The sequence below is a fragment of the Eretmochelys imbricata genome, chromosome 7 (genome assembly GCF_965152235.1).
Source record: "Eretmochelys imbricata isolate rEreImb1 chromosome 7, rEreImb1.hap1, whole genome shotgun sequence".
Lineage (NCBI taxonomy): Eukaryota > Metazoa > Chordata > Testudines > Cheloniidae > Eretmochelys > Eretmochelys imbricata.
The window spans coordinates 22,695,429-22,718,786 of NC_135578.1; the positions used below are offsets into that span (position 1 = coordinate 22,695,429).

At 44.2% G+C, this 23,358-nt stretch overlaps 1 protein-coding gene across 7 annotated transcripts in view; it reads right to left on the minus strand.

The window, feature by feature from the left end:
• Positions 1-23,358, minus strand: part of CHCHD6 (coiled-coil-helix-coiled-coil-helix domain containing 6) — a 210,216-nt gene that overhangs the window by 97,409 nt on the left and 89,449 nt on the right. For all 7 annotated transcript variants that reach the window (XM_077822430.1, XM_077822429.1, XM_077822431.1 and 4 more), the window contains exon 6: positions 10,719-10,789. In XM_077822430.1, coding sequence (XP_077678556.1) covers positions 10,719-10,789 — 71 coding nt within the window. The remainder of the gene's footprint in view (positions 1-10,718; positions 10,790-23,358) is intronic.

Sequence of the window (23,358 nt, forward strand, 5' to 3'; positions counted from 1 at the left end):
GTGTGTTATAATAGAAAAGACTTTTTCACAGGCAATTCAAATGTATATTTGGACATAGATTCTTTACTAGTGATGAATGTAGGATATTGACTTGGGAGGAACTCTGCCAGTTTTGAAGCGGAAAGGAAAATTACAGCCTGTTCTTTTCCTTGCCAGGAGATATTGAAGTTAACAGAAGTTGATCTCATGCCTGCAAACACCACACACCATTTCATCCAAAGATGCCAAACTACTAAGGTTGACAAGCAAAGATGAGTCTAAAGTTAGCAGTAAAATGGCCTTTGGAAGCCAAACAGGAATGAGTCAGAACCTTGTTGCTGGAAGGAGCTCTCTGAATCAGAAAAGGAGGATGGCTGAGCTCCCACAAGGCAAAAAAGCGATACAGCAAGCAGTAACTGCATCTGAAACAAAACTTACCCCTACAGGTGACCCAAACAGGCATTTTTTTTTTTTAAATAAGATAAAAAACAACACTTAAGAACAGTTAAGACCTCAGATCAGGAATGGAATATGTGCAGCTCACTGAATGCATGAATTACTGGCTCTAAGAACACAAAATGTTGGGATGGTCAGTGCTACAGCATTTAGGGGGTAACTGCCTACTGAGAAAATGCCAAATCTATACAGATTTGAAAATTCCAAAAGCAATCCTTATCTATTCTACCTGCAAAACCTGGGGTCTGCAAGAGAGGAGTTTATGATGTTCTCACAAAGCTAGAGAGATGTTTTCCTTGTAGTGATACCCCCTGCATCATACTTTTAGACTGGATGAAGGGTGGTAAGTATTTTAGCAGCTTCCTACAGTATTTACTTCACCCACCACCAAAATGCAGGCATTTCTGGGGTGGACAGAACAACAGCCACACTAGATACACTATTATATGTAGTGTATATAATGTATCTGACTGAAGCTGCAGGTGAAATTTACAGAGACAGAATTCAGTTATCCAAATCAGAATTCAAGTGAGACACTGGAACTAAACACTTCAGCTTAAAGACCCCATGGCACTTTCTGCAATCTAATGAGGATAACATCTCATGTATAAGGTGATGCCTTCAGCCCCACAGCACATCTTACTTACACTATGTTGTGTGATTCACTCACTACTGACTCCACCACCATTCACCCACCCTTTTAAACACTGGAAATTTTGCTGTTGCAGGAGAAACACAAAGCCTTGAACTCAGGTCTTGGCAAGCAACACAATCTCAACAAAGTACTTAAAGAACACAAGAAATTCCAATAGAAAACAACTTACGTGAACATGGTTTTCAATTCACAGGAAACCATATGCTTTCAAACTGGCACCAAAAGCCTCTCATGCAAGTTAACGTGACCAGCACCAACTTCAGGGTTACTGACTTCAGCTATTAATGATAATCAGAGTCAGCTCCAGCTTACTGCTGAAAAAATTTCTCCAAGGAATTATCCCTATGGACCACTCTGGAGTCAGTAAGTGCTACATTTTAACCAAATTAGACATGGGCCTGGAGGGCTTGGCAGAAAAGCTGGGTGTGCACCTGTCCCATCATGCAGGAAAGAGACCTCCAGGGGTCAACCTCAGGACACAGGGAAGAAGCAGAAGGTGATGATGAGAAGGGTGAACCAAACTCCAGCAGGCCTAGACATACTGAAATCAGGCTGAGGGTCTACTGATTGTGAGGTTTCAATGTTAACGAGATTCTATGCAGAAAGCTACTGGTTGCGCTAGGGTTTACATGAAAATCTATTTTAGCTGAAGAACTTTGACCATCCATAAAGTGCTCATTGGAGTATGATGCTATAAAATGATCTCTCACCCTCTACAAGGAAAGGAAAGGTGCAGCCAATAAAACCATACAGCTTGGATACTGATCTCTGGGGAAACAGCTCACCATGTTGGAGGCTTGTGTAGTTATGTCATGACTATCATCTCCTCAGGAAGAGGAGATTCAGGACATATAGAACCTCTGACCTTCAGAATATCAATATCTCTCTCCTCAATACCTCTCAAATACTGTCCAATATCACATCCCCTTGTTTCCTATCACCCCACAAGGAGAATTTAACATTCATTAATAAATGGAAGCATCTCACATACAGAGCATATAATTCAGAAGCATGAATACAATTACTGTTCAAAATAGCAACACTGCCCTTGAAATCAGTTGTTAGTGAATTAATGACCAGATTGTTAGAAGTGTTGCCTCAGCTTCGCCTTGGGCTTCTAATTAGCAAACAAGTCATTAATTCACCAGTTACAAGTGGTTTCTGAGGCATTATTGCTTCTGACATCTTTAATTCACCATTTTTTTTTAAAAGGCTTTTCCAGATGACCTGAGCCTCATATCAGTCCCTGGCCATTACCACCACCAGCACACAGAAAGGCAGCTGCAAATATCCAGTGCTGGCCAACCTGAGGTCACTAATCAATATGCAAGGCACCTTCCCTGGGAGAGGGAAGAGAAGGCCTAAAAAGTCACTAGTATGGAGTCACGGAGGAAAACTACATCCAGGTGAGTCTCAAACATCCTGAAACTGTAACGTTCTTGCTTCAGCCATGTTGCTTTTCCCACTCCCCAAACCAACCATGTCAGTGCTCTGGTTCCATTTTAATTTTTATTCTTGATGAAGTCTGTCTCTTGCAGTAAATTTGAGCTGCCAGCCAGCTTTGTTTAACATGTTTTAGACTATGTTAACTGTGGTTTTGTTTTAAGGGGGTACATATTATTGTTGCTGAAAGTAATCAAAATCAGCTCTGTCAATGCACTTTATACTATTCACCTGTCTTAAGGGTTTTATGCTTCCACCCATCACCACAGTATGAGTGCCTTCCATGTGAAATCAATAGCAATAGTAAAGTCCCTAGTGAACTCCAGAGTCTGTCATTTCTTCCCCTGCTAGTCCAGTCCCAACCCCAGATCCCCACCCCACAGCTACACCATTGCACCTTGATTTTGACCTACAGCAACTGCTGCACTTGTGAGGAGAGACCGTTATTTTCGCACTGATTTTGCAGTAGTGACAAACCTGTACTGTGTTTTCACTCATCATCCCAAATAATACAAGGAAGTAAGAGGCAATATTCTAAATACAGAACTGGGATATCATTAAATGAACTGGGCCACAGGAGGGATATGCTTTTGTTTAGACACAAGCATTTTAGCAATCCCTAAGAATTGCAGAGCGCAGATGTGATGGGGTGACGACTCACCGCTGCGGCACCTCCTGCTGGTTGTCCAAGGAATTAGCTCTTTTCAGCCAGGAGAGCCCTCTGCCGGTCGGTGTCTCGCCTGCCACTGGCCTCGTACCACTCCCGGCCCCCGGTGCCCTTCTAGATTAGGGTTCTGCCCCCTGGCCATACCCTCTTAGTCTGGGTCTCCCCTTCCAGGGGAACCCCCAACCCCTTATCCCTCCGTTGCCTCAGTGGTTACTGTCAGTCATCGTCTAGCCCCCACTCCCTGGGGCAGACTGCAGTCTGTACCACTCATCATCGACACGGGGGGGTCGGACCAGCTGCCTCTGTCGAGGTTGGGGCTGCTCCTCTACAGCCTTTGTACCCTTTTGTGGGCCTTTACCTTGGCTGCAGCCTGGGGCTCTGCCCTTCCCCAGCACTGGTCTGCCCTAGGTACCCTCCTCAGCTTCCCAGGCAGCTAGGCCCTCCTCTCTCCATGTAGCTAGAGAGAGAGAGAGAGTGCATCTCTCAGCTCCTGGCTAACAGTCATCTTATAGGGCCAGCTGTGGCCCCACCTGTGACTACTTCCCCCAATCAGCCTAGCTTTCCTCCAGCTATAGCCCTCTCTTAGGGCTGTTTTAAGCCCTACAAGGCATGGTGGGGTGACCACCCCGCCACAGCACACTTTATGCAAACTCTCATGTCTTCGGTCTGGTAACATTCCACTGTAGCAGTAACTATTTAAGGCTTTAAGAAGCACTCCCAGGAAAAGTAAAGTGAGCCAACTGGAACATTTATGCAGTTCCAGCACAGCCAGTGCAACCCTCATTATAATACCCCACCCTCCCAGAACAGAAAGGACCACAAGAACAGAAAACTTACAACTGGTCTGAGTGCCAAACCCTGAAATCAATGTATAGCTAGAAACAGTTTAACAATGGTCCTCCTGAAACAGTATTGAAAATGGATAAGTGCTAGTGTAAATGGGGCGAACTACCTTCAACTCCATTTAAGAAAAGATCATTAACTCTTGTTTCTATAAAGATTTCCTCACACTTTCTGAAAGGGCATTAAAGCCAGTACTATCCCATCTACTCTAGCACTTGCACCATTTTACATATCACTTCGGGGGAACATATTCCTCAAGGCCAGTTTCAGCAATACTTCAATTTCCCAACTCAGACCAGGTTTGGAGGCACAAAGGGTCAGTGCAGTGCAGGCCAGGCTGTTATGGAATCCCTTTATATGAAATGCATGTGGAACAGAATCACTGAAAGCAAGGCTGGGAGCAACCAGCATGAATAGTGTTAGAAGGAGGGGGAAGAGCCAGACCCTTCTTCGGTGGGGTAACAGTCTTGCTCTTACCTCAACATGAAGTGAGAATGAGCTCCAAGGGGTAGCTGGTGTTATATCCCTGAAAGTTATCTCCCTATTGCCTAGGCCCCTAATTTCAACCATGTATGAATCTATTAATCTAATAATAGGAGAAACCCCACAGCCATTTTGCTTGAAGCCTGTGATGTCCCTGCCTCTTCCTCTTGTGCTTCAGTATTGTACACTTAATGTCTGCTTCAGAATTCTACCCCGTGTGCAGTCCCCTCAGAGTAGAAATATATGGGGCTAGTTAAAAATTTTCTCATATCAGACTTTAAGATTTCATGAGCCAATGAAGTAGCACCATGCATGATCCTTCGAACCTTCCCAAACTCTAAAGAAAGCAGTCAAAAAGCTGGTAGTTCCTTGGGGATTTGCTCACAATTTCCATTTTCAGTGAAGGCCTGTTGCTGCTATAAAGTCTGTTATGAAATTTAATAAGACCCTCATTTTCAGGGGATTGAACTATGGAATAATTTGCTGTTCCAAGCTCACAGTCTGTCCAGAAGCTTTTTACCCCATGCCTGTGCCAAGGCTGTGCAGTTCTCTTTTCCATACAAAGCCTAGGAGGATACTTACCACTTGTCAGTTTCTCTAACATAATCACCTTAAATACTCATGTCCATTAAGTTTAAAGATCCTAGAATCATTAAATGAACTCTTAGATAGGAGGTCTCATGTGGAATAAATCTTGATGGCAGACTTTCCCTTGGAAAGTTGCCTTGGTTTCAAAGCTGATCTCTATCAGGATGACAAGCTAGGAGCATTCTTTAAATTCTCATTGATAGCTGTGCCTGGCATATTCAGTCCTCTCAGCATAGCGAGCTAAGCAATAGGGCTCTTGGTAAGCAGCTTCAGAGAGAGTTCAACAGACCATAAGACTATCTCAGAGGGAAATTATTCAGCTCCAGAACAATTTTACCTCTTAACAACTTCCTAATCCCCCTACCCCACTCTGCAGCTTTACGTTTTAAAGAATACCATATGCCCACACCCAACCATGCTGATCCTTGCTTCCAAATTTAAAAAAAACAACAAAAATAAGATAAGGTCAAACTTAACAAAAGAATGAAATTAAAAAAACAGCACTTTGAGGATAAATCTTGAGTGCCTGCACTAAGCCGTAACTTCTTCACTGATTTTTTTTTCCCCTTAACAGATTCAGGGGCTGTAATAACATTTAATCCTCAGAAGCTAATCTAAATGTAACACTCAAAAGAAGACAAAGACAACGCAAAAGAAAAAAATGTGGCCACTGCCTTTTGGGACGCCTGCTTTATCCCAGGAGCGAGCGCATTAATAGAGCTTGGAATGAAATGCCATTTTATTCTCTGTAGCAGGGAGGGGATTAACAAGTTGTCTTCTCTAAACCCAGTCTGAGTCATGGCTCTCTGAGCACTGAGAAAAGGATGTGAAGAAAAGTGAAGGGTGGGGAGCACTGGTCTTTTATGTACATGTTGCTTCTTTTGTGGGTGATTACTGATGTGCAGAGTTTGCTAAACACAGAAGGAGGGAGGAAAAGTTCTGAGTCCCCAGACTTTAATTCCACTGGTTAACAAAGGGCAAAATAATAATGCAGCAATTATAATAAAATCAGACAGACAGTGTGTCCAAGGCAGTGTTCCAAGTCACCATAGCACGCAAACAACAAGGGCATGTTACTGAAGGTACTCAAAGAACTGCCCATTTTTCAAGGTCTGTTCAGTGGCTTCCTGTTGCTAGGAGGTTCTTCTTGGAAGAGAGATGCAAGCTGGATAGAACCCAAGACAGGATAGTGAGCAGTATGCAGGGAGGATGGCTGTGCAATTTGAGATACTTCACAGGAAGGTGGAGTCTAGGTTCAGGTAATGTGGTTAGGAACAAAGACTGTCACACAAGATCAGACCACTAGTCCATAAGACACAGTAGCCTGCCTTCAGCAGTGGCCAATACCTGGCGCTTCTCTTGTTGACTCACTATGTGGCCTGGGGCAAAGCACTTCATTTCTCTATTTGCCCTCCTGCAAGATGGGGATAATAAGGCTTACCCACCTGCCTCACAGACACATTGTAAAGACTCATTAGTTAAGATCTGTACAGCACTCTGAATACGTGAAGAGCCATATAAATATGAAGAGAAAAAAACAGTAGCGCACTTGGCCCCTTGTGCAAAGCTGCAGCTGTTTAAAAGGGTTGGAGAGTGAAGGAAAGGGATACTCAGATGCCTATAAATGCCACAGAAGCAGTCTCCGTGATTTGTGCTGCTTTGACCTTTGCTGCAGTATGATCTCTGTAAAGTAGAATTTACTCACTGTAGGGGAAATCCCATTTTCATTCCCCGCCCCTCAGTACACTAGAATACAAATTTAAATGTGGTACTTGATAAAAGGTGACAAAACACAGGACAGCTGAGTCTGATTAGGTGCGTGTGCATGCAAGGTAGAGAAGGTAAATCCAGTAACCCACCATGATTGATGGGATTGGTGCATTATGGGCTGAGAGAGATATTATGGAATGGAGACAGAGCATCATACAGAGGGAAGAACCGCCCCACTTCCCATTTCTTCTTGTTATACAGGAGTAGTGGTGGTCAAGTGCACTGTGCATGGGGCTGGGAGTTGGCAGACCTGAGTTTCATCCCTAGCAGAATCTGTGTGACTTTGTGTCTGAGTTCCTCAATCTGTATAATGGAGATAATCAAATGTATTCACTTTGGTAAACTACTTTCAGATTTACAGATGGTCTAGTGCTTCAAGACTAAACAGCATGACTAGTCTGCTCCTTCAGTTGGTTTGTTGCTCATTGAGTTCAGATGGGGGTGGCAAATTCTGCATTCTTCAGTACTCAACAAACAATGCCTGATAAAGCGACCTTGTAGCATAAACAAATGTTTGGTTCTACCCAGTAAGTTCAGAATACTGATACATATACCCACAAAGGAACTTTCTCTCATTCCATCCAAGACATAGCTCTGTTCTAGTTTTAGGACTGTAAGCAATTTGGGCAGGAATTGCATGTTCATATATGTTTGTACAGCACTTAGTACAATGACGCCCGATCCTAAATGGGGCCTCTGAGCACTACTGCAACACACGCCCGCACTAAGATGGTGAGTTGGCAGGGAGAAGCAAGGTGGTCAGTATGATTAACATGGGGCACCATCAACCCCTAGATGGCGTATTCCAACACGGAGCCCAGGATGTAGGGCAGGGGTGGGCAAACTACGGCCCGTGGGCCGGATCTGACCCATTAGGGCTTTGGAACCTGCCCATAGGATTGCCACCCCATGGAGCCGTGGGTCGTGTGCTGCTCCTGGAAGCAGCCGGCACCACGTCCCTGCGGCCCCTGGGGAAGGTACCTGCAGGTGAGCGCAGCGCGCGGATCCCTCTGCCCCCTCTCCCCCAGGAGCCAGAGGGACGTGGTGCCAGCTGCTTCTGTGAGCGGCGTGGGGCCAGGGCAGGCAGGGAACCCGCCTTAGCCCCGCTGCATGCCGCTGCCACCCCAGAGCTGCTCCAGATAAGTGGCTACGGGCCAGAGCCCACACCCAAACCACTCCTGCACCCCCTCCTGTGCCCCGAGCCCCTTTCTGCACACTGCACCCCCTCCCTACAGAGTTTCTCAAATGCAGCCACATGCGGCCACCAGGGATTTTCTTGCAGCCACAGCCTCCTGGGCACTGAGGAGGGTGCAAAGCAGTGCCTCTCCCCCAGGGCCATCAGGGGCCGGAACCACAAATGCTGGAGGAGCAGGCAGCCAGTCAGTTCCCCACCTTCCCGGGGGTGTGAGGCTCGGTCTTCAAGCATCAACCCTGGGGCGGCAGGTGGCAGGCTCCAGTCATGGGACTTTGGGCTCTGGCCCTGGCCCCCAGCCATGCAGTGGCCAGTGCCAGCTCTGGACTTACCCATCCCCCATTGTCCCTGGCCCGCACAGCCTCCTCCAGCCCAGGACTCTATGCGGTGGCAGGCTCTGACGCTGGGCTCACCTCAAACCCCATTGCCCCAGTCCCCATTGTCTCCTTACCCACCTCCCCATCCAGAGCTTTACTAGCTAGCAAGTCTTTTCTAAAAAAAGGCAACTAAAACCAAAAACAACAAAGGACAAGAATGTGCAAAGCACCTTATTTGTGCTTCTATTCTGTTTAGATCCAGTAAATAGAGAACTGTACGTTACCTTTATTACTGAGTCTGAAAAAAAAAACCCAACCCCTATATAAATAAATTATAATTTGGACACGTATATGTGCATATTTATTTCTTTTTCCTAAAGTCAAGTAAGTATTTTAAGAAAAATTGTCATAGTGGCCACCAGCAAGAGTTGGTGGCCACACTCTAAAGTCACCAAAAAATTTATTGTGAGAACCCCTGCTCTAAGAATCTCCATTCTAAAAAGAGGTAGATGATATGAGGAACTCTTTCCCCCTCACATTTACAAGCCCCGCATAGCCTGTCCTTTCCCAATTATTAAGGCTTCCAGCGCATGGTTCCCAAGCTATTTTTTCAAGACAACAATGTGAATTTCAAAACAGATACCCCATTGGAGCCAAAGGATAGTCCCCCCGGGGGGGGGGGGGGGCTGCTGTCCATCTAAGTGAACCCAAAGAAAGTCTTTCTATTTATAGTGGCCAAAGTCTGCTTACTCTTCCAACAGAAAATATCACAAGAAAGGGCAAGTAGGAAATCTCAGAGTGGCTGCTCTTAGGGACACAAAGAGAAGGGGAAGGAACCTCTAAGACCCTAGAACATTCTTGCTAAATCTCAGGAAATCATTAACTTTTGTACTGATCTCAACTGTTTACCATTTCAAGGAATGGCTGCATTACCAGATGGTAACATATGCTGCAGATCTTCATCTTGCAAGGAACAGGGAAGGTCAAATAAACCTCATGGGAACCCAAGTGAAGGCTGTCCTAAATACAGGTTTGACACACAGCCTATGACAACAAATACAGGATATAACCTGGGGTCTTAATCTCCTCTAAGAATTCATTATTTATGTTGTATATTATATCCTTGTTACATGTATTCTCACCAACTGGCTACACAATTCTGGACGCACACGCAGATAAAATATCTTCTCTCTGCTCCAAGGCGGCTAAAGAAAAGACTGTCAGGTCTTGATTACAACATCTACAATTTTTAAAATTTAAGTTAATAATTTTACTAAGAAGAGTTATCTGAAAATGTCTGGGATGTATCAGCGCCTTGATTTTGTAAGTACACTGCATGTGAGCTTTTACAGCAACCAAACTGTCCAAGCACCAGTGCGGAATTATAACAAGTTATGTGATGCTTTGATAGCCAGTTATAATAAAAAAAAGAATACAATATAATATACTGTGCACCCCACTTACATACACCTGTATAATCTATTTATGTAGTTAAATATCATGCAGTCTGGACCTGATCCAACTGGACTGCATATGTTGTTACTCCAGTATATTGCATGTTGGCCAACTGTTTGTTGTACCAAACTGAGGTATAAATGCTGCTCTTAACAGTATAATTTCTCTGGACTCATGAATAGTAAAGAATTCTCATAAACTTATATTTTTTCTTAGACAGTTGTTAGTAGTACCTGTGGAACAATGAGCTGGAAAATGCTACTGGCACACAAAAATGGAGGAATTTGGACATGAAATGCACTGTAGTGGCAAAAGAATACACACAATATTAAAGGACTGAGCCACGATAAAAACCATATTTCAGAAAATACATTTCATCTCTGTCACTATAAACACACATGATAATTAAAACAGATTTTAGTGTTGTTTAGGTGTCACCATTTATGCTATTTACTTTTTACATTTCTCTTGCCTGTACAAAATGAAAAAAAAAAGTTTCACTTTTCTGCTCTTCTCCACTAGCCCAGCAATGTCTGGGTTGCAAACACTGTGGCGGACAGTTTAAATGTAAACCAAAAATACTTTTTATTGCTATTCTAAAAACCTTGAAAACATTCTAATCCAATTTGTGTTTTCTAGACCCCATCCTCATCTCCTTCTATTTTTATTTTCAAAGAAATTCTACACTTTGACCCTAAACTTTCTCCCTTAAAGTTAGCACAACAAGAGAGTTTAAAACTGTTCAGGTCTCTAAATACTTATTCTGCAGTAACATCACACTTCATTTATGTAAATATCCAGGGGCTATTCCCACACAGTGTATTATAAATACAAACAAAACTGTTGAAAAGAACCAAAATGATTTCTTACTTTATGTGGTTCTCTGCACCAGTGGCTGCCTCATGGAATTGCTCTGATGTCAGCTTGTAGATTTCAGCATTCTGAAACAAAGCAAATATTGCTCATCACTCAAGATTGTGCTTTTTTTGTATCCTACCCTGTGATGTAATTGTCTTCTATAATAAACAACATTCATTTCTCACCCAGCAGGCACCATATTCTGCTACAAAACAACTTAGGTTCCACCAATATAAAATATGAATATGAAAGAACATATGCACTTCTAAACAGATCACATCAAGGCAACAAACTTGAGTCACACCGCTGCAGACCCCTCATGTGGGGAGGGGTAGGCCTCTTGGCCAATGCTCAGTTTGTGTTATTTCATCCAAACTTATTTTCCAGCAGGTGTTTCCAGTGCTGCTTGGGGTTTGTTTTGGTTTTTTTAATTGCTGTGGGGAGCCTGTAGGTTACTGACTTGCAAGTGTCAAAGCTAGCTGCTAACACTGTTGGCCTAAAAGAGAATTAATTTTATATTTCAACCCCACTGTCCATGTAACTTGCTTTTTAAGGAAAATTCCTTGAGCCATTTGCAGACTAGCTACCATGCTTCCTCTTTAACAGTATAGTGAAGAGTATCAGACTTGAGTCAGTCTGAAAGAGTAGATGCAAACTGATACAAGAACAACCACTTTTTAAAATAAATGAAGAGATGAGATAAAAATAGTCTCAGGGGGTAAACACTGAAATTCGACATAGGGCCCGTCCTTGCTGCTCTCCTACCTGTCTCCTGATTTTGTCGTTTTATATTAAACACAGTTCCCTTCCTCCCAACTTTTTCTCCTGTGATTGCAACTCTGGCCTCCATATCAACTCTGGCCCTCCACTGCAAGTATTGTTCAGTGGTTAGAAAAGAGAACAGGGCAAGTCACCATCTATGTGTCTCAGTTTCCCTTCTGTAAAGTGGGGATAACACCTGCCTATTCCACAGAAGTCTTGAGATGTTTAGCTAATGGAAAGGTTTATGAAGTGCTCCATTGAAAGGTATTTAAGTGTCATTTCTATACATATCTGCATTTATGTAACACACACAAACCACAGCAAGGAATTTGTTTTCACAAATTCTGACCTCATAATCGCTCTTAGACCTGACAAATCATGGATTAGTAATCAATCCAAAATAAGTTTTGCCAGCAAGCTGCCATGAATGTCTTTGTTCGCTTATTTGTTACATAATCGTCAAACTTCAATGTGGCAAAATCCTTTTTACTTCTTTCATTAACAAAAGTTCAAATTTTAATGGAGTCTTTTTCTCTGCCCTGTAAACAGATCCGATGACTTCCAGCTCCCTGCTGTTGCTTATTCACATATGAACCTACAAAACCTATGTGCCAATTCATTAAATTTGCCATTAAAAATGATATAATGTGAAAACAGACGGTCTGAGTGTTATTCTCCACGAGTTTCATAAGTCTCACTGTTTCTCCAATTACTTCCCAAGCAATTTTCATATTTCATACCACCTGATTTCTCAAAGGGTCTGGATTTGTGAGATCAAAAAGAGAGAAAGAGGGAAAGCGAGAGAGAGAGAGAGAGAGAGAAAGGAAAGTAGGAAAATTAAGCATTTTTCCAGCAATAGGAAGTAATGCCATCAGACACCATTAGCCAGCAGCAATTTGCAGTGAAACAGCAGCAGGAGAGGAAAACAGGAACAAATATGTTATATGTGAGGCCCAGCATGAAGCTGGCATTTAACCCACCTAAGGAAGGAAAAAGCAGCAGAGTTGTTTGCTAGTAGGATTGTAGAATTAAAGCACTTGTGCAAGGGCCTTTGCGTGGTTTATGAGAGTGGGAGAGTTCAGCCCAATGATTTTATTGTGACAGAGGCAGTAGAAATACTGATGATGCCACTACTGCATCAAGTTCCTGCCCAAGCCCCTAGGCAACAATGGGTGGGATCCTCAAGCATGGACAGAAGTACTGAGGCATGGAACCAGTAAGACATCACTCCGGCTCTCAACTTGGCTGGGAGGTAGGCAAGTGAGAACTCAGATGGGGAGGGGCACCTCAACCTCAGTGATCAGGAGGGAAGGGAAAGATGACAATCCTGCCAGACCACATGCCAGATCACCTGGCAAGTCTGATGTGGGTGTCATGTGGGAGTGTAATTGTAGATGGGGGCATAGGAGGCACGGAAAGGAATTTAAAATGCCAAATTTAAAAGGGGAGGAAGGAAATCTAAGCACAGATTCTATAATCCCCCTTTCCACTAATCGAGATAATTCTCTGGTTTGCTTTTGGTTTACTCCTCTGTTTTTCATTTTGGGAAGACTTACTGCTTCCAATGTTATGAATCAATATTGTTAAGTGCTTCCAAAAGAAGGAAAAGTTCCAGATTGGCCATTCAAACTCTGGCTTGCTCAGCAACTAGAAGTGTTAAAAGATTTCCCCATTCCTTTGGGCCTCTTCCTCTTTGGGGGTTGCTCATTCACCTGAGCCAGATGGGGGAGCAGAACAAGGTGGTTGCTCATTCACTTCTGTCCTTGCTTCAGATTTATGCCATACATAGAACCATACAAATGTAGGGCTGGAAGGGATCTTGAGAGGTCATCTAGTTCAGCCCCCTGCACTGAAGTAGGATCAAGTAAACCTAGAGTGGACCATCCCTGACAGGTATTTTTTCAACCTGTTATTAAAAAATCTCAAATGATGGGGATTCCACAACCTCCCTGGGAAGCCTATTCCAGAGCTTAATTACCCTTATAGTTGGAAAGTTTCCCCTAATATCTAACTTAAATCTCCCTTGCTGAAGATTAAATCCATTACTTTTTGTCCTACCTTCAGTGCACACGGAGAACAATTGCTCACCATCCTCTTCATAACAGTACTTAACATATTTGAAGATTTATCAGGTCTCGCCCTCACGCTTCTTTTCTCAAGAGTAAATATGATCAGATTTATGACCTTTCCTCATAGGTCAGATATTCTAACCCTTTGACCATTTTTGTTGTTCTCCCTCTGGACTCTCTCCAATTTGTCCAAAACTGACCCAGTACTCCAGCTGAGGCCCCACCAATGCTAAGTAGAACAGGGCAACTAGTGAAGGAGTGTTGTATTTAATATAGCCAGAAGGATATTAGCCATTTTTGCAATTGCATCACATTGTTCACTAATTCATTGATCCACTATTACCCCCAGAGCCTTTTCAGGAGTATTACTGCCTAGCCAGTTACTCCCCATTTTATAGCCAATTCTTTTCTTCCTCAGTGTAGTACTTTGAACTGGTCTTTATTGAATTTCAGTTTGTTGATTTCAGACTAGTTCTCCAAATCATTTAATAAGAACAAATTCCACCCAACTGCCTCTCAATCTGAGCACTGAGCAGGGGTGGTTTTACAGTTTTGGGGCTTTTCCCTCTGTGAGAGAGTAGTTTTGGGCGTTCTTTACATTCAATCTACATCTGCAAAATTTGCTGCCTCTTGTCATAGTTTGAATCCTCCCAGTGTGATCCTGTGCACCACCACACTGTGACAGAACATTCCAATGGCTAATATTAAACCAAGACTTTCTAACTGTCCTGAAAGCTCAGAACAGGCAGCCAGGTGAAAATGCAGAACCACCTTACCCACATTACACTAGGGGACAACTTCATCAGGTCACACATAACCATAGGTACTGTTGGTGCATTGCTCAACCCCAACAGAGAGACTATTGGCCATATATTGCGTAAAGAACCCTACATTAGGAAAGAAGATTCAGCTGCAAGCCTGTGTAAAAAAATATGCTCAGAAAACATCCCACACTCACAGTGTTGCCAACTCTCATGATATTTAATGTTTTTCTTAAAGCCCCAGCTCCTGGAGACAAGTGGTTACAAGAGAATTTGAGCTGCCATTAAAAAAATAATTCTAAATTTCCAGCCCTTATGGTACAGAAAAAAAGTTTGATAATGTGCCCCACATGAACCTAAAAGGCTTAAAGGAAAAGAATCTGAAATGTATTTTTATCTAAATCTCATGAGTTTTGGGGGCCTTACTCATGATTTTTGATGTTTCGGGTTGGCAATTTTGGGATTCTGTCTTTAGAGTGTGAACAAGCTGCACCAATGCAATGCAAATTCAAAGGGTTTACCACTTCTGATAAGCAATTGGTTGATAGTGAGAATATGAATATAGAGTCTCAGATCTCGCTCTTTCACGCGCACGCGCGCACCTTGAAATAAAAACTTCCCTTCCCCACTAAAACTGAGGTTCAAAATAAATTTTGGTTAATTTTCCACTGTGACAAAGTTCCTGCTCTACCTTGGTGGGTCTTGCGCTTATTGGCAGATTTGCTCGCCTTGGAGCTTCACGGCAGCCTTCAGCTTGGCCGTTTTTCTGAATTCACAGTCCAGGTCGACTCCTCCTGTGTCTGACCAGGAATTGGGAGGATTTGGGGGGAACCCGGGCTCTGTGGAATGCAGCTGTCTAGAGTGCCTCCTGGAACAGCTGTGCGACAGCTACAACTCCCTGGGCTACTTCCCCATGGCCTCCTCCCAACACCTTCTTTATCCTCACCATAGGACCTTCCTCCTGGTGTCTGATAATGCTTGTATACCGCAGTCCTCCAACAGTCCACATTCTCACTCTCAGCTCCTAGTGCCTCTTGCTCCCAGCTCCTCACACGCACACCGCTCCTTTTTAAAACTCAGGTGCCCGGATTAGCCAGCCTTAATTGATTCTAGCAGCTTCTTGATTGGCTGCAGGTGTTCTAATCAGCCTGTCTTAATTGTCTCCAGAAGGTTCCTGATTGTTCTGGAACCTTCCCTGTTACCTTACCCAGGGAAAAGGGACCTACTTAGCCTGGGGCTAATATATCTGCCTTCTATTACTCTCCTACAGCCTGCATTCTCCAGAAGGTGGTATGTTTTTCACAATGGGGCTTTCAAGAAATTCCTTTCTGGCTTATGAATACACGAAAACACGTGATTTCAATTACTCTCCTATTGCCATCTGGCCTGACCCTGTCATACCACATACACACAGGCTCTAGTATGTTATCCTACTCTTCTGTATGTCTGGTTTCTTCCAAGAGAGAAAGCAGAAAACTCAAAATATAGCAAGGAAAGCACTTCTTGGTTTATTTCAGAAATAGAAACAGCTGAAGTGTCATGAGAAAAACCCTGCCAGCTCAGTTTTGCCCTTACATTGAAGTGCATTACATACCACCTCAGTAGAATGTGCATTGTTCACTATGATATGCGAAACACTTGACACAAGAACGTAAGTGAAGTGAGAAAAACCTGAAACTAATCAGATTTTGGGTAAAATGCTGTGCTAACCTTAAGCAGCAGCAGCAGGAAAAGCTCCAACACCAGAACACAGATTTATCCATCAGGTTAAGAACTGGGTCAGTGGATCAGAGGCTCTTTGGATATAAAAAGACAACAGATACCAAAGCTATCTTGAGGTATTTTGACACCTTGGTGTATAGAATCTTGTCAGTGGTCATAGTGCTTAAAGATACAAAGAGGATTAATGGCTGTTGAAATGTTGCCAGCCTAGATGAATGCTAGCGATACTTCTGATGAAACAGAGCAGGCCATTGGAGGCCTTGACAAATACTGCAGACGACAGCTGCGGGATTAGATGGTGAAATCTGCCTAACACCTGACAGATGCATCACTTATCTCGCCGCCGCCCCCCACCTCCCCAAATCACCATCACTCTCTGTCTGTCTGCACTCTGCAATATTTAACAAACTTTCTAATATGTGGCCCTAAAGAAGCTGACAGGAACGGGTGTCTCCCATGTCCGCTAAAGGGGAGAAATATGCAAAGGAGGATTAATACAAAATGAAAGGCGAGGAGAAGGGGCAAGACAAGGGAGACTTTACCACCTCTGCTACAAGTGTCTACAAAAGATTTTAAACCCCTACTTCCCAATGCCATCGAAGTCAGAGATTAAGACTCACATAACACTCATGAGAACATGCATGTCTGCTGCCTTCTGTCATTTGTACACAGAGTTCATGAAGCAGCTGCTACAGATGTTTGGAGCAGCAGTTCTCAAACTCGGGTCCATTGACCACTGAGGGTCCTTAGAGGGGGTTTGCACATCTGCTGGGTGGCCCACTGAGGTGAGTCAGGGGGCGGCGGGGGTGCTCGCTCCCCGAGCACCACTGTATAGAGCTAGCCTGAGCTGCCTGGCGTCACCACTCTCCCCCTGTATGTTCCTTTGCATCCCCTGGTGGTGCAGAGAAATGTTCGAGGGGGGCAGCCACATGCAGCGGAGCTTGGGGAGGGAGCATGAGAGGTTTTCAAACTAGGGGTGTGGAGAAATGTTTGGGGAAGGGGAAGACAATGCCATGGGGCTCAGGGAGAGTGCGCCAGAGGTTTTCAAACAAGGGGGACACATAGGAACATTCGGGTGGGTGAGCGGTGACACCAGGCTGCTCAGGCCGGCCCTGCATGGTGGAGCTCGGAGACGGAGTGCCAGAGGTTTTCAATCTAGGAGTGTGGAGAAATGTTTGGGGGTGGGGAGACAATGCCATGGGGCTTGGAGAGGGAGTGACAGAGGTTTTCAAATGAGGGGGGTACGGAGGAACATTCAGGTGGACAAGAGGGTGGCTGACACCAGGTGGCTCAGGCCAGCATTCCGGGTGAGTTCAGGGAAAGAGCACCACCTCCGCTCCTGACTAACCTCATTTGGCCACCCAACCTGTCTAGGTTGGAAGGGGTGCAACCAAAAATTGCAGCATCACTGCAGAAGAGAGATCTCTTCATGCCATCAGAAGGGGTTGCCTCACAGCCATTCACTCCATGAGCAGGCACAGCCAGCCAAGGAGACACACCACTTCTCTGCCCTGCTACATCAGAACTTCAGGGAGCAGGATCAAATGGAAGCCAGAAATCTGGGGGTGCACGTGACCCCATGTAACACACACACACACCCTGTGTTGCTTCTGCGTCACACAAGGATAGATAGACTCTGCAGTCAGAAGCAGAAACACCCATCTGACTAATATCTGTAAGTACTCTTATACTCTCTTTCTTAAAGCATTACTAACAGTACATATTTATATGAAGTACACACAGTTTTGTCAATCAGTTTCTCAGTTGGGGGTCAATGATTAATACTGCATTTGAAAAAAGGGGTCCATCAACAAAGAAAAGTTTGAGAACTTCTGGTTTAGAGATTGCTCAGAAGGCTACCGCTTTCATGGGAGCAACAGAGGAAGGTCAACCAAAAACTTCAGCTACCGCAGACTGCAGCAGTCAGATTTGCTCAACAACGTATCCTAGAAGGAGCACATTGGACCTGTGCTCCAGAGACTATAATAGCCTCATTTTTCATATTCAGGCATAACTCAGGTTGTTGGTTCTCAACTATAAGTCATCCCCCATAGATTGGAACCTGCTGATTTGAGAGTTTTTCCTCACCCATAAATCCTGAAGCTGCAAGCAGATAGTCCCTTGAATTAGTCTTTTTCAGTGGCTGACCCTTTGGTATTGCTTCCCATATACACTTGTGTTTTGGTCTGAAAGAGCTGAGTTTTGGATCTTCAGGACACATTGTAAAGGCTGGTTACTTCAAGTCTCAGGATGGGAGTGTTGCAGAACTCCTGTTTCTTATTTGCTGACATTGGTCCAGCAAATACACATAGCTGATGTTTTCCACTGTTGCTACGTGTAAATGTACGTGAAGGATAATCAACAGGCATTCTTTGCAAATGGAAAAATGAACATATAAAGCATGCTACATGTGGCTCCTGGGAGTAATGGATTAAACTGAAGGGCATCTTTTATGAGAGCTTCTTTTCTCCTAGACTTAGCATGGGGAAAATACAGGGAATAATGGGGGAAGTGCGGTTACTATCGAAAGGCAGCTTCTAAATGAAGCTCTGGTATTTGCTGTTCAAGCGTGGGCTCATCCACTCCTACTGGAGCCTGCAGTGAAGTCAGAGTGCTGAATCTGTGACACCCAATTCATTCCCTTGGCAACAGGCTGTGAGATCATAAATGCTAGATTAGGATTCACTGCAGAATCAAGAAGAGCTACATCTGCAATACTAGCAAAGGGGAAATTAAACTAGTCAGTGGTAGGAGCATATTTCTGTTTGAATAAATCTGCTGCAACTCTACCCATGGGTGAAAGCAGGATAATACTTAATAGATATAGAAAGCTTTTCATATCCAAAGTGCTTTACAAATATCAGCTCTCACAATGCCCCCTGGGAGGGAGATGACTGACTAGCCCTATTTTGCAGGTGATGAAAATGAGACAGTGAGTGGCTATGTGACTTGCCCTAAACCACAGAAGGGTATGCATCAGAAACAAGACTAGATCTCAGGACTTCCCAGTTCCCAATCCTGTACTCAGGATTGTATCAGATTAACAATACATTTACAGTCTGACACTGGGCTTCGATAATGCTGGGGTCACATTCAGGAACCAGGGTGCCTTCAGCAAGAGGGCTCCAGAGAGAAAACACTAGTTAAAAGCTTTATTTGTAAACACATATCCTGTTTTGTGCACAGGGCCAAGTGTCTCAATATGTGCCCCTCAGAAGTCCAAATTCAGCAACTCTTCCTTTAGAAAGCCATTATGTCTCATTGAAAATATGAACAAAAGTCTTGAGTTTAAAAAACTTCTATTGACATAAAAAAACCCTGAATTCTATTTCTCACACCGTCCACCCACCCCCCCTTCATGGAAACAGGTCTTATAGTTCTTTAGAAGTCAGTGTTCCAGCAGCTCAATCCTCACATGTGGTTATGAGACCAATAGCTTCCGGTCGGAAAGACAAGCAGTAGACAAACAAAAACTCGAAGAATGAATAATCCTCGCAATAACAAAGGGAACCAAAACGCAGAAAATATATCATGTTACGTAGAAGCAGGAGGGAGTTAAAGTAGACAGCTTGCAAAGTTTGCTGTGAAACGTCATTGGTGCTTTAAATACAGAAAAGCAAAATCACCCTCACAGAGAGGCCATAAAATGCCAGCAGGCAACAAAGACTCTCTGACAAGGACAGCATCGGGCAATGCAAAAGCCCCAGAATCACATTTAAAATGCCTTGGAAGAATACCCTCACACACTTTCTTTCTAGTTTAAAGTCTAATATAGGAGTCAGAAGTCCTAGGTAAGGAATTCACAGTAAATGCCGTAATCAATTATACCCTGACAACTGCAGGTAAACAGACCTCACCAGCATTGATTAAGCATCAAGGTTTTTCAGCATCTGCTTTACAGAACTCCTCAACCTGTTTGTACAGCACAGATAAAGCAGCACTCAAAAGGCTTCAGGGCATGACCGTTCCTGCTCAATGCCTCTGCCTGGGTAGCATGGCAGCACTGCCAGCCACACAGCAACACATGCATCCTATCAACAGATCACGGTTACAAAAGCAGAAAGGTCTCAGGGCAGATTGCTTCTTACAACTCTAACAAGCACACAGTAACTATATTAAGGCCTGGTCTACATTGGGGGGGTGGAAATCGATATAAGATAGGCAACTTCAGCTACGAGAATAGAGTAGCTGAAGTCGACGTATCTTAGATTGACTTAGAATCACTTACTTGGTGTCCTCACTGCGCGGGATCAACAGCTGCTGCTCCCCCGTCGACTCCGCTTCCGCCTCTCGCCGTAGTGGAGTTCCAGAGTCGAGGGCAGAGCGATCGGGGATCTACACTAGATGCGAAAATCGATCCCTGATAGATCGATCACTACCCGCCGATCCGGCGGGTAGTGTAGACGTGGCCTAAGAGTGGGGTAAGGAGCAAGTGGCTTGTGAGGAGGGCAGGGGGAATAGTCTGCATAACCAAAAGCTTCAATCAAGATAATGACCAACACTTCATCAATAAACTTAACAGTCTTCAGGTAACTGCTGTATATTAAAAGGGGGATATTACTAAATACATTCCACTGCCAACCTCCTCTGCATTAGAGGGATATTTGATTTGTTTAAGAGACTAAGGACTGTCCAAAGGCTAGTATTTGCAGAAGCCTCCACCACGGGTTTCTGAACACCAAAGCCCCCTCCTCCCACCAAGACTGTTGTGGCTAAAAGTCTGGGGTTTCTCACCAACAATGCCCCTGCCACACTAAATCTTATTTAGGAACTGCAGGAGGCTGGCCTAGTAAGCAACCTTTGCCCCTCCATACAAGAGACCTGGATTACATTCTCAGTCCTAAACTTTTGCACAACAGGTAGTCAAAGAATTCAGCTGACTGGGTTCCAAGAGGTATCCAGTGCCCAGGATGGAGGGCAGGGGGGCCTTACGGACAGGAGGTACGTGCAGAGGGGAAGGAGAACAGAAGAAGGTGGGTCATGTCAGTGCACCAACATGGGCACAGAAAACCCCACGGAAAAAAATAAAATTACCAAATTACCTGTTGTTGTTTTTGTTTTGGTTCGGTTTGGGTTTTTTCGGGGGGGGGGGGTGGGGGGTGGGGAAGAAGAACAGAACAGTCTGGCCTACAATTTTCCCTTTTTTTCCCCTTCAGGTTTTTCCCCTCCAACTGCAAATTACTCTGCATGCAGTTCCCAGCAAATCAAGCTTTGCTAAATAACCCTGACATGTGCAGGGCTGAGAACCAGCCAACAAGCAATGATGAGATGTCCCCAAAATGATTAAGGAAAATACAGAGCATCTAAGGTTACATATGAAGCCTGTTGTACTTTCGCCTGAGCACATGGGCGACGCTGTAAGTGCTGTTCCCAAAACCTCTGATATTCAAAAGCGCACTTGGTTGACAGGGAGCCTGTGGATTTGTGGACAGATTGTCACACAAAAACTGTCAGGTTTTTCGAAAGACGTTCAGACCTCTCTCTGCCTGCGTTACGGAGCACATCAAAGGCACAGAAGATGAACCACACACACAGATCTGACTGAGTGGTGGGTGTATATGTTCAGAGCACTGTACTGGGGGGGGTAGGGGGCAGGGAGAGAAGAGAAGGGAGGTTTATAATGTGAATAATCAAGGGCAGAAAGTTCCAGAAACTTGACAGGTTTTGGCAGCAATTCTCATCTTTGCATTTATATATTTATGAGACACATTTCCACTCTAAGAGCGAACTTGGGAGAGAAAAAAAAAATTATACAAGCAGCAATTTAATTTGCCACCACAGTTTTTTCCTCCCTCCCCTATTTCTGAATATATTTGTATTTTGAATGCTTGCTCACCCATATTCAGAGCCTGGAGCTGCAGAAAAGGAGTGGTCTAGTGGTTACACCAAGGAAAAGGAAGCGATTTACTGTGTTGTAACTGGAGTTGGAGATGCGTGGTTGCTACGTGCATTTCACTGTGGATACGCATGCGCTCCATAGGCCTGGGGCTGGAGAATTCTAGCAATCAGTGTCCGTTGATCTGAACCTGCAGCCCTGCTCTCCTTGTGCTCCGTACTGAGGTTATAAAGGGTGGTTCAGACTGACCGCCTACTCCAGTTCCTTCTCTACTGCGAATCCAGTCATAATCCAAAGCAGATGGGAAGGAAGTACGTAGTGGAACACACATAGGGACCATGCCTCTCTGAGAATTTCGGTTACAACAAGGTATGTAACTTGCCCTTCTTCTCTTGTGCTTGTCCCTCAGTGTATTCCACTGTGGGTGACTGAAAAGCAGTGCTCAAAAAGGAGCAGGACTGGAGGATGCATGTGGTACAGCTGCTTGTAGAACAACTGCCACAAAGGATGCATCAGCATAGGAGTCTTAGGCCAAGGCATAATGTCTTGTAAACATGCAGATGGAACTCCACATAGCTGCCCTGAAAATGTCAAGGAGTACCACCTGTTGAAGTGATGCCACTGAGACGCATTGTGCCCTTGTAAAGTGAGCCCTTACTTTGTGTGGGGCAGGGAGTTGTGCCAACTGGTCGAGCAAGATACTACCAGAGATCCACTTAGACTTTCTGGGAGTATACAGCTTGACCTAGAATTCATTCTGCTACAGCAACAAGCGGTCTAGGTAACTTTCTGATCAGTTTTGTTCTCTGCAGACAAAATGTCAATGCTCACTGAATGTTGAGGGAATGAAGTCTCCTCTCCATGCCTGAGAGGTGGGGCTTCAGGAAAAAAAAGACACAGAAAAAAGTGAATTGACTTGTTTATGTGAAAGTCTGAAATTAACTTAGGAGTGAATTATTGGCATAGCTGTAGTGAGACTTTGTCCTTATGCAATATTGTTTATGGTGGATCATATACCTACCATCCTGGCCAATGTGTTGGCAAGGAGGAATGCAACCTTCATCGAACAGGTAAAGCATAGAATATGTAGTTAGCAGTTCAAAGGGTGATTTAGTGAGTGGCGAGAGAACTAAATATAGGTCCCAGTGAGGGGTTGGTTTCTTTACTGGCAGAAAGGTTCTGATCAGGCCTTTCAAGAATCTGGTTGTTACTGAGTGGGTAAAGGTTAAGTAACCATCCAACGGTGGGGGACATGCACTGACTGCTGCCAGGTAAAACTTCAGTGAACTGAAGAAAAAGACCTGATGTCTTAAGCATAAGGAGACGCTGTAGAATAGTGGAAATATCCATGATCTCTGGAAAGAGATGATTTTTGCTGGGCCCAGGTAGAAAAAACATTTCCACTTGGCCAAATAGCATTTCCTGGCAGAATGCTTTTGGCTAGTAAGAATAGTTTGCACAAATTCAGAGCAGGACGGTTCTAGGGTTGACACTCATCAAAA